Genomic DNA, 17,585 nt, shown 5'->3' with positions numbered 1-17,585 from the left:
TATTGTGATGAAAAATAAATTATTTCTGTAGAAGAAGTCACCAAGTAGAGACACCTTAAACTCTTAACTGATCACTTTGTCAATGCACTGCTTTGTTCCAACATGCATGCAAAGATCTTTTTAGCTTGTTGAAGCCTGACTTGGCTAGCGATTGCAATAAAGAAAGTGGGAAGCTCATACAACATAAGACAAATAAAGATTAGGGAGGGGAAGGAATCTTTTATTAAGGGAGTCACCCCAACAACGATTAATCTAATTAATGCCTCGATCCAAAGCATTTGGATACCAGTCCTTTGGAAGGACAGAGTCTGCTGCTCCCCCTTTCTCCAATCTCAGAAAGGAGAGCTCAATATTATCTAGCTATATATGTGTGTTAGAAAAAATGTCAGAAACAAAAACGGAACAAAGGTTGAATGAAAATGTTAGTGGACATAGCATTACAGTCCATCTCAATTGCATTTCTAAGTAAAAGTGAGATAAGGAATTAATGCAGTATAGTGGCCAAAGGAAGCAAGCTTGACAATCAGCAGTAGCATTCAGTTTACCAGGATGATGATACTTACTGGGGGTATGAACTCTAAGTTCTTGCTTCTATGCAAGTTCAAATCTTCAGTATACCAACACAAAGAAGAAATCTGACTGCATGACTTAATAAAGGAGTTAGAGACTGTAAAAACAGACCCTGAAGACCAAAATCTAGCCCTCAAAAGATTTTAAAAAAGCCCTTAAAAATATTTTAAGCCCTTGTACCTATAATTAAGCATTTTAATATTAGAAAAAGTGAAAATTGATCACAAACCAATTGCCTGATAAATGCTGAAGAGCTGTTAGAATGGTCCATCACATGATCTAGTTAATGAAAAATATTGAATCAACTGCTAATCTCAACCTCAGCAACTGTATAAAGATAAACAATTACAACAAATTAAATAGTTAATAGACTTCAAATCATGAAATTTTAAATAATATATCAAACACTCGCAAAAACATAAAACAGAAATAAATCTTACTCTTCAGCTTGAATAGAGTCAGCAGGAGCCACATAATTGCTGGGAATGTAACCTTTTTTCCCTGTAGTGATAGATCGAGCTTCCCACCAGTCACCTTCCCTGTAACATCAAAACAGCACTTAATATCATAACAGTTTGGAATTGATTATTCAGAGATATTACAATAAATGGCATACTAAAAATTTTTCAGAAGTCCGTTAACTGGACTTTGAAATCCTGTCAAAAATGTTTTAAAAAAGGAGATAGAGATCATATGCACAAATAGAACTTTTTAGATCCTCACTTTGCCTCAAAATATACTGCAGCTGACAAAACAAAACAAAAAATCACTATTTCAATAAAAATTAATGATCTTTTAATTAGATTTTTAAGTGAGGTTAGTTAAGGGCTGAATGCTGGCTACATTACCAATAGTAGGCACTATCCATTTTCAGAAGAGTAGCAAGATATATAGGAGTGAGGGTCTTGATGTAAACATGTGATCCGAAAGTAGCACTGCTCACAATGAAAGACTGCTTTATCTGAACTTCAAGTGTTAAAATACAAGAAAGCTTCAAAGTACTTCTGAGCTAACGATTACATTAATTAATTACATTAGAATAAATTAATGAAAAAATAATGTGAAGTCATTTATTTGAAATCTATCATGTAATGACACCCAAACTCATGGATCAGACAAAACAATGAACCAGCTATTCCTGAGATGGAGTTTTTTTTTTAAAAAAAACACAACTGCCTGAATAACAGAACTTGCAGTATAGTTTAGATTACTGGTTCTCAAACTTTGAAAGCGCAACTCAGTTAAGAGCTGTTAAGGATGTTCAGATGAAGCGCGACAGAGGGTGGAGTTAAAAAAAACCTAAGTTCCAAGTATAATAGGCAGACACTTCAATTAATCCCTAGTCAAAATATCATGCAAGTCAATGATGCAGTGCAATCCAGAAGCACCTCATCTTTTAAATGGCTAGCATCTTCTATGAAAAGTAATTTGCCTTTCCTAAAATAATTAACAAAGAGCACACATGGTTAACATTTAAAATCCAATCTGTAAATAATGTCATATAGACTTACAGCAGAAAACAAGCCCTCAGTCCCATTGAAATTGTGGTTGAAAACAATAACCTAAATATTTAAATCCCTTTATCCAGCACATAATCCACAGGCCTTGTCATCACAAGCACTTTTTTTAGTACTTCCCTAAATTGAGGGTTTCTGCCTCTTCCACCTTTACAAGCAGTGAGTTCCAGATTTCCACCATCCTCTGGGTGCAAAGGTCTCCCCCTTACAGCTCCCCAAAACCTTCTGTCATAAATTTATGCCTTGGTCAGTGATCGCTCCATCAAATTTAAGATCATAATTCTAGTGAAAATGTGTGACATCAATGTATGAGGAAATGAAAGCAATCTGTCTATTGATTCTAATTCTGATTACAAAATCTTATGAATCCTACAATATTTCAAACAGAGTTTCTGCATTTGCTCTCATTTCCCTCTAATCTTATGCCATAACTTATATCAAAATAGCAATAGCCTCCCAACAGCATTGTAGGTCTACCTACAGCTTATGCAACATTGCAAGGTAGCTCACCAACACTTTCAAAATGAAGGGGAATAAATTGTGGCCAAACCAGTAATGCCCATCTCCCACGAGTGAATTAAAAAAAAGTTAATTGAGTCTGCATCTGAAGAAATTAATGATTCAACCAATATCGATGATGCACAAACAAAATGTTGCAAATGCTGTTAATGTACTAAATATACAGATATTGTTGGAGAATTTTAATGAGTTTGGAGCAGAGGAATGTCTCATATCAGTGAACTTTTATCAGAACTTTGTTATTGACCGGAAATGTTAGCTTATTTATTGCTACAGATGTAATGTTTGACATTTTAACTTTATTTCTTTATTTTTCTAGTTTTATGCTAAGACGACTGTAGTGCTGAAATTTTAAAACTTATTTTGTTGTTTTTCTATTTCTGTAACTAAGATTTTGTACCTAGGCGCTTTGTACCTAAGATGGCACTGAGTGTGTGGTGACATGTTACACTTTTCAATGTACTCTTGTACACCACACTTGAGTACGTGACAATAAAACTTGAATCTAAATCTAACATGTTGTCTGACCTGCTGCACATCTTTATCATTTTCTGTTTGTATTTGGGATGCATATCTTGGGGAATGTGCAAAGCCATGAAACTTCTTTAGGCAGTGCGTGACTACCAAACATTGAAGTGCCCTGGTTCAAGTGTCTTTCAATGTGGTGATAACAGCTAAAACTTTCTATTCATGCAATGGAAACTAGCATTGAAGGGATACTTGTAACAACATACAGGTTTGGCATAGTATAGTGCTTCAGCCTTGAGTTGATCATTCTAAGATTCTAAAAAAAATTGAATCAAACTTGCATACATAACTTCACTTATAATAAGCAGCTACAGAAAATTTAGAATACTAACTCCCTTGAAGTTTAAAATACTTACGTATTGTTTATAATCTGGAATCTCTCACCCTTTTTGAAAGACAAATCTTCTGTTGTTCTTGCTTCATAGTCATATAAGGCCACAAAAATAGTTACTCCACCTTCAAGGAGATACAAACATTTATTACTGTTTCGAAATTTGCATGTTTCAAAATTAACTGATAATTTAAACTTAAAACCATAAACTCCAGAAGATACTGCAACTTCCGTAGTAACTGCTACTGGGCCACAAAATAAACATCAAAGCTGGCAAGTATTTATAGCCTGCACAAACAGGAGATTTATGCCAGCAGGTTCTCATGCTCTGTCGCATATATAGTGCAGTCAATGGCAAAATGGCAACAGCTAAGGATAGAAACACAGGGACTAGGGCTAGATTGATCCAACCACTCTCTTCATTTTATTAACCCACAGAACAACAGAGCTGCCGAGTGACAAAAACTAACTGAAATTTAGTTTCAGCGTGAATGCGAAGCTCAAGACCCTCAGCTGTGCAGTATGGATATAATTTTCAATTTAACTTATATAAGAATTAACTTATACAAGAATTACGTATCAGTGAAATAATGGACTTGTGATTAACAACCCAAAGCACTCTTAACTGCTGCTTATTGAGACAATACTTTTTAAAAATGTTTATACTAAGTAGTGACTGGATCGAACAAAGCCAACAGAGCAACTGAAGTTTTTAAAAAAAAGGGTAAGTGAGAAAATTGTGATTAGCTGACACCAAGCCTGGAGTTTTACAAGTTTAAAAATTGCACCATGAAATAAAGAGTAAATAACTTTTGGTTTGGGAAGGAAAAAGTTTGAGAAGACTGCACTATGATCTAATTTAGCAGTGAGGATTTAGGAATGAACGCGGAAATGTGCATATAAATGCACATCTGATAACAAAAGACACCTCAATAATGATAAAATATGACTGGGATCTGATGGCTGAGTTAATTGAAAGGGCGAATAAATGGAGAGTCTACAATGAGGAAAAGGAATGAAGCAGAGATTTTAATCAGGGACAGAAACAGTAAGAGTGGGAAATAGTTAAAGAATTCAAAGTTCAATCTGAAGTACATGTTGCCAAATTGTGATTGGGAGTGGAGATGATAAATCTAGTGTCAGAGGACTGAGGATTCCATGTATGACTACAAGACAAAGAGGTCACTAAAGCAAGGTAAGACAAAGCCTTGAAATGATTTACAAGGACTGAATTTTGAAATCAGCATGGTATGGAATTGGGAGGTTTGGTTAGTATGGCATAACCCTAATATGGGACTTGGTTGATCTGTGGTGGGCGGAGAAAGTGAGGGCTGCAGATGCTGGAGATCAGAGCTGAAAATGTGTTGCTGGAAAAGCGCAGCAGGTCAGGCAGCATCCAAGGAACAGGAGAATCGACGTTTCGGGCATAAGCCCTTCTTCAGGAATGAGGAAACGTTCCTCATTCCTGAAGAAGGGCTTATGCCAGAAACGTCGATTCTCCTGTTCCTTGGATGCTGCCTGACCTGCTGCATTTTTCCAGCAACACATTTTCAGCTCTGATCTGTGGTGGGAGTCTTTTACACAGTCTTTGAAGCAGCCATACTTTGGGTGGTGACAGGTAATTAGGGTTCCAGCAGAAGGGAGAAACTGGGCACAAGTGGTTAAACTTTGAGGGGAAAGCAAGCCATTTAGTAATTGATCAGATATGGGGAGGAAGCAGATTGCAGAGTCAAAGAGTGGCAAGGTTGCAAAACTTCTGTCTCTGCACAAGGTTGCGATTTCACCAGCTAGCAGAGGGAGAGAAACGAGAACAGTCTCCATGATACAGAAGTAGCATTCAAACCGATAACTTTAGCTTCAGAGACGATTAAGAGATTTGAGAAGTATTTGATATGACAAAAGAAACAGCTTCAGAAACCGTATGAGAGATTGTAATGCGAATAATGCTGCTATAATTGCTCGTAGACCAAACAGAATTAAGATGAAACTATTGAGAGCTCCATATGCTACCTATTGGTTAAAATTGAATTTTAGAAAACTATCACGATTAATCAGTTAAAAATTATCACTGCTTTAGAGAAGAGGTTGAGAGAGAACCAGAAACTTACTGGAGTACTATAGAGAGAAATGAAGGTTTGTGAAAAATTAAGCATGCAAAATAAAAGTGCAGAGAATTGGGGGCAAGTGTATTGACATGGATAGAGTAGGGTAGTTTTCTGAAGGGCAGCCAGTTCTCTATCCATTTCAGTACATCAGACAGTGACCAGTGAGTTACTATAAAGAATTGCTCAGTGGTTCGTACTGCTGCCTTACAGTGTCAGGGACCTAGGTTCGATTCCAGCCTCTGAAGATTGTCTGTGTGGAGTTTGCACATTTTCCCCGTGTCTGCATGCGTTTCCTTCAGGTGCTCCAGTTTCGTCCCACAATCCAAAAATATGCAGGTTAGGTGAACTGGCCATGCTAAATTCCCTATAGTGTTCAGGGATGTGTTTGTTGGGATAAATGTAGGGGAATGGATTTGGGTGGGATACTCTGAGGGTCGGTGTGGACTTGTTGGGCTGAAGGACCTGTTTCCACACTGTAGGGATTCCATGAATAGTGCTTGGACCTCAGATATTGAAGGGTGAACTGAGGAGATGATGCACAGCTGCTTCACTGAGATCAGGACAAGATGAATGAGTGGGCAAATGCAGAGCTGATTAAGTATAATATGGATAAATAAGTAGTTATCCACTTTGGTAGCAAAAACAGATATTCAGAATACCTGAATGGTAGTAGATTGGGAAGGTGGAGGCACAATGAGAATTGGGTGTTCTTGTACATTAGTTGTTGAAAGCAAACACGCAGGTGGGGAAGGTGGCAAATGATATGTTGGCCTTCATAGCAAGAGGATTTGACTACAGGAGCAGGAATGTCCTGCTTCAACTGAACAGGGCTTTTGTGAGACTGCATCTGGAGTATTCTGTATTTCTTTGGTCTCCTTATCTGAAGGCTGTTCTGATAATGGAGGGAGTGCAACAGACCGATTCCCAAAACTGACATAAAGAGAGACTGAATTAGTTAGGACTATATTCACTGGAGCTTAGAAGAATGAAAATTGCACAAAAACCTATAAAATTCTAACAGGATGAGACAAGATAAATGCAATAAGGATATTACAAACCAGGGATCACTGTCTAAGGAGAAAGTGAGGATTGCAGATGCTGGAGATCAGAGTCAAGAGTGTAGTGCTGAAAAAGGACAGTTAGGTCAGGCAGCATCCAAAATGCAAGAGAAGCAACATTTCCTGAAGGGCTTATGCCTGAAATGTTGATTCTCCTGCTCCTTTGATGCAGTCTGACCTACTGTGCATTTCCAGCACTACACTCTCATCACTGTCTAAGAATATGGAATAGACCATTTAGGTGTGAAATGAGGAGAAATTTCTTCACCCAGGAAGTAGTGAGCCTGTGGAATTCTCTGCCACAGAAAACAACGGAGGCTTACCAACAAAGTTTCCAAGAGGATATGGTTAAAAGGGTCAAAGAGTATGGTGAGGAAGTGAACATATTGAATGGTCGAGCAAGTTTGAAGGTCTGAATGATCTATTCCAGTTCCCATTTTATGTTTTGAAATGTGCACCACTTTAAAGATTTTAGTAATTTTACTGTGGAGTAATCAACAAAATGTGGTTAGGGATAGATGAAAAATGCAGAATGAAGTCTTTAAAAGGAATAGGAGAGAGAAAAATTAAGGAAAAAAAAGTCTTTAGGCAGCTCTGACCTATTGGGGAGATCAAAGGATTCAGAGCATGAAACAGGACCACTGCCCAGTACTGTATTTTGGAGGAAACAAGATAAACAAACAATGCTGAAACATGCCAGACATACTAAGATCTGGCAGCATCTGGGAGGACAGAAACAGATATTGTCTCAGGTTCTCATACTTCACTAGAACTGAGAATAGTTCTCAGTCATAATTCATTTAGAAATAGAAACAATCTTATCCAAGGTTATGGCAGATGATTTGAGAAAAGGTAAAAAAAGAGTCACTATTAGAGCAGAAAAGCTGAAAAAAAAAATGAAGGTCATTTTCTATTATAAAAGCAAAATATGGTGGATGCTGGAATTCTGAAACAAAATGCTGGAGACACTCAGGTGATCTGGTAGTATGTGTGGTCAGAGTTAATGTTTCAGGGTATGACTTCTTCAGAACTGAAAAGTGTTGGAAATTTAATAAAATGTATTTTGACAGAAGCAGAAGGGATGTTAGAAGTAAACAGAGACAACGTTGATAAAAAAGAAAGATGGATGTAAATTAAGAGGGAGAGAATAGTTCCCCTCCACTAAACAGCAAAATAACAAGTCAAAGTTGTGGAAGGAGGAGGTGGAACATAAGAGAATGCAAGAAAAATGGAGAACAGCCATCTGAAGTTATTGAACTCAATAATGAAACCTGGAGGCCATAAACTGCCTAATCAGAAAATGGGGGGTTGTTCTTTGAATTTGCATCATACTTGGTTGAAATATTGCTTAAAGCCCAGGTCACAAATGCTAGTATGAGAGCAAGATCATTTTAAAATAAAAGTTCCAGTTATTTCTGTGAATAGAACACCACCCTTCTACATCATCTACCAGGAATATGTTAACACTCCAAAGTAAGAACCACAGCATTCTTAATAGCAGGTTAAACAACAAGGTTGGGCCTGAGGGAAGAGAGTGCAGAAAGCTCAGAGGAAGACAGTCTAGGGTGGGCAATGGGAACAGAGAAATGAAGGCGACCAATGTCCATTGATAATTCTCAATGTAGATATCAAATGCAGGCTAAATGAATGGATGATTTTACTGTCACATATCTAGGAAGATAGCGAAAATTGTTTTGTCGCCACAATCCAGCACATGAAGTAATTTCTTTCTATTCTTTTGCAACTCAGTTCATCTGTTCAAATTTAGGTCTCAAGCATGGCAGAGCTTCTGCAAGGTCTCTGCAAGATGTTCTGGACTTCAGGAATCCCTCCTCCACGACTGTTGCGCCTCACTGATGCTGCCAAGAGTCCTTGCTCCAGGCACTGCCCTGCCACTATAAAAAGTCCTGGCTCTGGGCCTACTGCCACCAGGAATCTAGGCTCTGGCTCCAGACTAAAGGCCAGAGGGAGGGCTCCAGATGGAAGGGAGGTATTAGAGACAAGTGAAAGGGTCCATGTGGCAGGGAGAAGATTCCTGTCCAAAAAAGTGGACACAGAGACAAAGACGACAGAAGATTAGATTTCCAACAATATGGAAACAAGCCCTTCAGCCCAACAAGTCCACACCGACCCTCCAAAAGAGTAATCCACCCAGACTCATTTGCGTACCCTATATTTACCCGGCTAATGTACCTAACACAACGGGCAATGTAGCAGCTCAGCGTTTGGTTACACCCAAGATTCCTTAAGGCATGGGTGTCAAGGGATAAAGCCAAGTCCTTTGTTGAGCACAGATCATTCACAGCAGAAGGGGATAAAGTCAGAGCGTATAGTGAATACATGGCAAGAAATTAGATTGATTAGATTCCCTACAGTGTGGAAACAGGCCCTTCGGCCCAACGTCCACACCGACCCTCTGAAGAGTAAACCACCCAATTCCATTTCCCTCTGACTAATGCACAAAACACTATGGGCAATTTAGCATGGCCAAATCACCTGACCTGCACATCTTTGGACTGTGGGATGAAACAGGAGCACCCAGAGGAAACCCACACAGACAGGGGGAGAATGTGCAAACTCCACACACAGACAGTCACCAGAGGCTGGAATTGAACCTGGGACCCTGGTGCTGTGAGGCAGCAGGGCTAACCACTGAGCCACTAGATTAGATGAAAGGATGCAGTCAGAAAGGGAAAGGAAACAAGTATTCAGACAGACTTCAGCACCCTTGAGTTTTTGGAGCTTGCATTCTTTAACATCTTTAATATGGAGACATTTTACATTTTTGTTTACTTTGTTTCTGTGTTTAAAAGCACAGAATATATTTTCCTAAGTGTAGATAATTTAATCCTTAAAAGGAATTCAACAGGCTTCTGTCCCAGTAAACTAGTTCGTAATCTGACCAATTTTATTACCCTCTTTTGAAAATTGTCCATTTTATTTTAGCATTAATATTAGACTCTTCATTGGTCCTCAAATTTGGAGGTTGACAAAAGATCCTTCTTGGATTAAGTGGTCTCCTATTTGTGAAAATGTTAGAGAGCATCATGTCAATCCTTATACTTTTTTTTCAAGACAATAACCCCTTCTGTTACTTAACTCATAACTCAATCCTCAATTTTCAGGAATTAACCTCAAAACCTTGTATTGGATGCCTTCCATCTGTCTAGTAATTTTGAAATCAAAACTGAACCGTGCTCCAAGGACAGCCTCATTAAGATCAAGATCCATCTTTAAAATGAACTCCTTTGACACAATCTCAATCCTAGTTGGAAGTGTGAACATTTATTTCTTCACTAGCAGTGAACTGGCGATTTGATTGATCCATCAAACTCCAAGACATCTTTCTTGCTACTTCCTAAGGCAGAAACCTGATCCATTCCAAAGTCATTGGCCTTCTGCATAAAGTATCACTCCTACACATTATTGTTGATCTTTAAGAGTCAGCTCCTTATCAAATGACTAACCTGTTTACTTTCAATTTTAATTATTGCACTTTTGCTTAATGAACAATTTTATTTAAATAAAACTTATTCATAGAGTGTGGGGGTGCTGCTGACTAGGCCAGTAGCTGCTGTCATTCCCCATTTGGCTTGCAGAAGGGGGTGCTGGGTCACTTTCATGAATTGTTGAAGTCCTTGGGGTATAGTATAACTACAGCGTTGCTGGGCAGGGGCTTTCAGGAGCAAGTAACAATGAAGGAAGGATGATACAGTTGCAAGTCAGAATGGTGTACAGCTGAGACGAGGAACTGCAGGTGATTGTGTTCTGTGAATCTGCTACTCATTCTTCTTGGTAGTATGGGTCACAGGTTTGAAAGGTTGCTGCTACACAACTTTGATACAGGATACCAAATAGTATCCTGCCTTTCAAGGAATGTATAAAATTCAACACAACAGCTCCAAGGAGATCTCGGTGGGCTCCCACTGATGATCTTTTCTACTCGGACATCACTCCAAGCGTCAGTTGTTTTCTTCCAAAGATAAGAAATAAGAGGAGGAATACATGAATCCAAACTGTTCTGTCAACTTTCTCATCTGATTCCAGTATGAAAAACAATCACATTAAGATCAAAGGAAATTCGGCTACTGAATCCAGAATTGGCTGAGTGGCAGGAAGCAGAGGGTATGATTGAGAGGGGTATGTGTGACTGAAAACCTGCGTCCAGTGGGGTTCCACAAGGATCACTGTTGGGGCCCTTGCTGATAGTGGTATATAAAAATGATTTAGATTTGAATTAGGAGGGTTGATCAACAAGTCTGCAGGTGATATGAAAATCCATCGTGTGGCAAATAGTGAGGATAACAGCGTTAGGAGGATATAGATGGACTGGTCAGATGGGCTCAACAGTGGCAAATGGAATTCAATCCAAACAAGTGCAAGGTGATCTACTTAGGCAGGACAAACAAGGCAAGAAAATACTTGATGAATGGGCAGACCCTGGAAAGCACCAAGAATCAGAGGAACCTTGGTGTGTTATGCTTACCAGTCCCCTTAGGTAGTAGAACAGATAGATAAAATAATTAAGGTGCCATGTGCAATACTTGCCGTTATTAGCCTAGCTTAGAGTTTGAGAGGGAGCCTGTGCTGGAACAGTACAAAACAGTGGTTGAGTCATAGCTAAAGTACTGTTTGCAGTTCTAAAATCCACAATATGATCGCATTGGAGAGGGTGCTGAGGAGATATACCAGGACTTTCCCTGGGCCGAAGAATTTTAGTTATGAGAAAAGATTGGACAGACTGGGATTGTTTTCCTTGGCGCAGAGGAGATTGAGAGGAGACATGGTTAGGATGTATAAAATTATGAGGAGCATAGACTGGCAGTCAGGGAGGAAAATTTCCCTTGATGGAGGGATTAATGACCAGAGTGATAGATTTAAGGGAAGGTTCAGGAGGCTTAGAGGGGATGAGAGAAAAACATTTATCATTGAAAGGGTGGTGGGGATCTGGAACTCATTTCCTGTAAGATTACTTACGTTAAATTCAACTGCGTATGTTGAACAGCCTATTTGGCGTAGCCCTGAAGGGAACAAGAGTCTAATTTTAAAAATAACAGCACAGGATTATAGTCCAATAGGTTTATTTGGAAGCACTAACTTTTGGAGCGATGGTGGTTGTGGAGTAGAAGATCATTAGTCATAGAATTTATAGCAGAACTTTACAGTGTGATGTAACTGAAGTTATATATTGAAAAAGACTTGGACTGCTTGTTAAGTCGCTCATTTTTAGAATTAACATGTTGGTTTCAGTTCTTTCGTATGTAAATCACAGAACTTTTAAAAAGTTACATTCTGAAGTGAAGCGAACTTTAACAACTGACTTGAGAGTATAACTTTTAAAAAGTTCTGCAATTTACAAACGAAAGAACTGAAACCAACATGTTCAATCTAAAAGATGAGACTTAAACAATCCAGGTCTTTTTCAACATATAATTTCAGTTACATCACTGTAAACTTTTGCTATAAATTCTATGACTTATGATCTTATACGCCAAACCACCTGATGGAGGAGCAGTGCTCTGAACACTAGTCTTCCAAATAAACTTGTTGGACTATAACCTGGTGTTGAGATTTTTAACTTAAATTTTTTAACCCCAGTCCAACACCAGCACCTCCAAATCAAGAATCTAATTCCTTACCTACAATAACAAATACACTAAGATAGCGATCATAAAAAGGAACCAGTGTTATAGCCAGGAACACTGCTTTAATGATTTATCAAGATTTGAAATTTTGATCATTTTGATTTACACGAAGGATTTGGGATGGAGTTATAGTCAATGAGCATTTTTCTTCAAAAAAGATAATTTATAAGAAGCTAATTTTAAAAACTCTGCAGAAGTAAACATAAGGTTTTATGTATTAAAGAATTAACTATTCTTAATGTCCACAATTATGGGGACCATTAAGCAATTAATGTTTTCTGATGGCCTAACAAAAAAACACACCTGTTACAGTAGGAATAATTCCAGTCATGTGAACCCAGGATGGCTGCTGAGAATATACTCTTGGAAGAAGTGGTAGGTCTGTTTGGTTGACAAGCCTACTGGCGAATATCTGAACAAAGAAGTCGGAGGCCCCACCCTTCCACTTCCTGTGAATACTCAAGAATATAGGAGAAAGAGAGACAAATGGACAGACAGTGAGGTTTCAAACTGGGAGACTTTAAGGTGCAGTTCTGTGCTAGAGCTGTAAGCTAAGATAAAGGTGAGCTTCTGAAGATAGCAGTTCTAGAGAAAGAAAAGCAATACCAAAATCAAGTTAGCTAGCGCGCACAGTTGGGTGCATTATTTATTATGATTTCTGAGAACAGAGATCAAGTGAATAAATGGGGATTTGCTTTAACAATGTCTTTGTAAATTCACTTGCTGCACGAATATAACTTGCCCATATGCATCACATCTCATCTCACTCGCATACAATAAAACAAAGAATTGCCAAGGCTGGAGCGCAAACAAAAGAAACAAATTGCTGGAGAAACCAGCACTTCATCAACATGCCCGAAACATTTGTCCCACATGTAAGAAGCAAAAGATTAAAATATTTTTTTATCACACTTATACCTGTAACTATCATGTTTTTATCTTGTGTGTAAACACTGAGGCAGCTAAATTTCAAGTCAAATGAAAACTCGGCCAAGAACATAAGATCACAAGTTAAAACAAAAGTCATGATGGAAGTCTTAGTTCAAAAGAGGTCTACAGCATAGAAAAAAGGCCCTTTCGAGTTGGCACCAGCCAAACGTAAGCACTTAACCATTCTAATCCCATTTTCCAGCACTTGGCCTATTATCGTGTATACCTTTGCATTGCAAGAGTACATCTAAATATGACTTAAGTGTTAGGAGGGTTTTTGCCTCTACCACTCTGACAGAATCCCACTATACCTTGGTTTAAAAAAAAAGTTATACATCTCAATCTTGTCCTCCCTCATTGCTTTCATCTATACATCTGCTTCCTTGCTTTATGCTGCCCAAATGTGAAAGATATAATGAAATTGTGGCAATTGCACTTTTTAAAAAATATAAATTTCTACAAAGCAAAAATGCACCTCGATGTTTGATCAACTTGTAAGTCTAAAATCCATTCCAAAGGAATTTTGGGACCTGACACTTGTTTGCATCTCACTCTAAAAGTGTACAGCTTGTAACTCTATGGCTAAACTTACATCTATGATTTGATTATCCAAAGGAATCTTCTGAACTTCACAACTAATGATCATTAATACATCCAACAGATTTTTCTTCTCAAAAGTTCTATTATTCAGGTTTTGTCCCCGCAAAATGCAGAGCATCTGCGGACCCTGGCAGACTTCCATAAATGGAACTTTAAAACACTTCAGCCATTTGTAGAAATCTAACAAATTATTTTGCGATATTAAATCATTGTAGTATGAGAATCTGTCTGCAAATGGTTGCATGATAATGTAGAGAGGCAGATAATTTTCTCAAAAGTTGGTGCGATAACTCACCTGTAACACCACTTGGGTACTGACTGGGGACAACTGTAAATGATGAAGAGGCCCCTCCAAAAGGCGCCATACCAGCGGACCCACCAAATGGTGCCATGGAATGCTTGTTGAAATTACCAGATGGTCCTTTTGATGCTGGTGACTGTGTTAGCTGGGTGGGATCAGGACCATACTGAGTAATGTGTACACCAACAGTTCCAGTAGCATCACCTGGTCTGTATTTCATAGCCGGCTCTTTGTCCTCCTTGCTCTTTATGCAACCCATGGTTGAAGCTGCAAATAAATAAAACTTATCAGCATACGGTAAAACCGATATCCACACTGCCTTTAAACACCAAATGCATAGGCAAAAACAGAATATAGAAATACAACTAATTTAAACATTTTATAACTAGTTGAAAGGAAAAAGTCACATGGTGTGCAAACAATGCACTTGCCTGTTTTCACAGCACCAAAGGAGGTCATAAACATAAGATTAGACCAACTGGTTTAAAGTGAAGTACACAACTAAAATTACAGTATTTTTATATTTAATAGACAATAAAAAGCCTTCACCAGGCTACCGGGTTTGAAGGATGAAGCACTGAGGCTCAAGTTCCCACATTTCCAAACTTTGATCACAACCATGATGAAGGACATTACTAAAACTGAGCAATGGTTAGTAGATATTGATAAATCAGATCAGACTAGAGGATCAGATAAAATAACTAAGTACAAAAACAGGTTCAACAGGTAAGAGGGCAAATAGAACTCTGGCACTTATTGCTAAAAGAATGGAGTATAAAAAGTAGGAAAACGTTATTGCAGTTGTAGAAGGCATTGATGTGACTGCATCTGGAGTATTAAATGGTGGAGGGGCTGAATTGCTGCCTCTTGCTCCTAATTCACATATAATGTTTAAAAGGCCAAGAAACCAATCAATTTTGTAGAAATGTTTAGATTTTTGTGCAAATAAGTTTTGATTTTGTGAATATAGCAGCGTTCACATTGTACATGGTGAACATTATTTTTTGTAATGGTGGGTAATAAATATTATTTATGAAATTTATACTTTATTCTCCCCAACTACAAGGTACTTTTTAATTTTAAATAGCCTCATTACTGACTGTGGAACAAGTACACAGCATTCTATTCTTATAAAAATGGCTAATGTGAACTGATAAAACTTAACAGTGGGCAGATTTGTTACGTACATAACAATGAACATGACCACTTAACGAAAAATGTACAAAACAGACTCTCCCATATTGACAACTTGACATAAAATCTAAATGCCTCCATTTACTCATTAACTTTTCTTATACCTTTAGATCGATGCATCATTTGAAACTTTCAAAATTAGCTGCCCAAGTTTCAGAAGGGAAGTTTCCTTAATTACCACTTACCATACAGCAATCTCAACAGTTGGTGGAAATCAACTAAACTTTATTAATTACCAAAGATTCAGAATGAACTCCAGTTGCTTCCTCCTGAAGAGGATACTTGATTGCCCTTTGAGAGAGCAGAATTCAATTGACATATAAACCTAGTAGTTTAATCAACTTAAAAAGAACCATACATGAACTTTAGTTTATCAGTGTTCAGCTAGCTCTGTGACATCAAAGACTGGAGCTTATCTCCCCAAATATTCCAACACCAAAGACTAGTTCTGAAGAGTCATACCAGATTTAAAAACATCTAAATTAATTGTTTACTATCTCTACAAATGCTGTCAGACCTGCCAAGGGCTTCTGCCTGAAACGTCGATTTCCCTGCTCCTTGGATGCTGCCTGACCTGCTGTGTTTTTTCAGCATCACTTTAATCTTGACCCTAATCTCCAGCATCTGCAGTACCCACATTCGCCTTGCTCTATTTGAATAACCCTTGAACAGACAGCAACTCCAATGATTAGATTAGATTAGATGAGATTCTCTACAATGTGGAAAAAGGCCCTTCGGCCCAACAAGTACACACTGCCCCCCCGAAGAGAAACCCACCCAAATCCATTCTCCTACCTACATTTATATTTGACTAACGCACCTAACGCTGTGGGCAATTTAGCATGGCCAATTCACCTGACCTGCACAACTTTGGATGATGCATCATTTCCTCAGGTGTTCATCTTAAATTTGTGAAAATGACAGCAACTACTGCACAGGAAAGTCGAACTGATAAGGTCCTTAGTCCTCAGATTTATAGGGTCAACATCTATCTCAATTTTACTTTAGATGACTTTCTAACAATTATTGTGACTATGTAAGTGGCAGACGGAGTACAACGTGGGAAAGAGTGAGGTCAGGTACTTTATTAAGAAGAATAGAAGCATGAAACTATTTTCTATATGAGGAGAAAATTCAGAAGTCTGAAGTGCAAAGAGACTTAGGAGTTCTAGTCCAGGATTCTCTCAAGGTAAACTTGCAGGCTAAGTCATAGTTAAGGCGGCAAATGCAATGATGGCATTTACTTTGAGAAGACTTGAATATAAAAGCAGGGATGTACTCCTGAAGCTCTAGAAGGTTCTGGTCAGACTACATTTGAAGTATTGTGCACAGATTTGGGCCCCACATCTCAGCAAGGATGTACTGGCTCTGGAATGGATTCAGAGAAGGTTCACAATAATGGTCCTAGAAATGAAAAGCTTAATAGATGAGGAACTTTGGAGGACTATGGGATGATACTCAATGAAGTTTAAAAGGATGAGAGGGCATTTGAATTGAAGCTTACAGAATACTGAATGACCTGGACAGAGTGGATGTTGGGAAGATGTTTCCATTGGTAGGAGAGACAAGGACACAAGGGCACATCCTTAGAGTAAAGGGAATACCTTGTAGAATGGAGGCAAGTAGAAACTTCTTCAATCAGAGGGTTGTGAACTTATGGAATCCACTGCCACAGAAGGCTGTGGATGCCAGGTCATGGAGCATAGTTAAGATGGACATAGATAGGCTCTTGATTATCAAGGGGATCAAGGGATACAAGGAGAATGGGGTTGAGAAACTTTTCAGCCATGACTGAATAATGGAGAAGACTTGATGGGCTGAATGGCCTAATTTCTGCTCCTACGTCTTACATACTTGCTTTTGGCCAATATCTTTTAACACCGTTACTTAACGAAATCTTTATGTCAGATTTAACAACTGCTCCAGCATTAGCTGCTACTTGTGAAATAGAGCTCTAAACTTCTCCCACATTGTGCATTGAAGTGCTTCCTAAGATCTTTCCTGAACAGTTAGGTCCTAAGTTTTAGATTATGGCCTCTGGTATTACTTTCTTTTAGATAGCTAACTTTAGCTTTCAAAAAAAAAAAAATGGGTGCCTAGAATTACTGACAAGCAATTATGACACTATCTGATCAACCAAAATTTGAAAGCCACTGTTTTGATGAGCTGATGAGTCTTAAGTTCAATAATTTCCCTAACATTAAAAGGCAAATCATTAATGCAAATAGAAGAGGCGGCAAGAGAGGGGTTGTTAATCATGAATGATTAAAAGAATTCAAGCCATTCC

At 38.3% G+C, this 17,585-nt stretch overlaps 1 protein-coding gene across 1 annotated transcript in view; it reads right to left on the bottom strand.

Moving 5' to 3' along the window:
- The window catches only part of yes1 (YES proto-oncogene 1, Src family tyrosine kinase), a 79,726-nt gene that overhangs the window by 37,830 nt on the left and 24,311 nt on the right, over window positions 1-17,585 (bottom strand). Inside the window, exons 2-4 of the mRNA XM_043688227.1 lie at window positions 14,099-14,371; window positions 3,491-3,590; window positions 1,011-1,109 (exon numbers count right to left, since the gene is read on the bottom strand). Coding sequence (XP_043544162.1) covers window positions 1,011-1,109; window positions 3,491-3,590; window positions 14,099-14,363 — 464 coding nt within the window. The 5' untranslated portion in view covers window positions 14,364-14,371. The remainder of the gene's footprint in view (window positions 1-1,010; window positions 1,110-3,490; window positions 3,591-14,098; window positions 14,372-17,585) is intronic.

The sequence above is a fragment of the Chiloscyllium plagiosum genome, chromosome 4 (assembly GCF_004010195.1).
Source record: "Chiloscyllium plagiosum isolate BGI_BamShark_2017 chromosome 4, ASM401019v2, whole genome shotgun sequence".
Taxonomy (NCBI): Eukaryota; Metazoa; Chordata; class Chondrichthyes; order Orectolobiformes; family Hemiscylliidae; genus Chiloscyllium; species Chiloscyllium plagiosum.
This window is presented reverse-complemented; position numbering and strand designations above follow the sequence as displayed.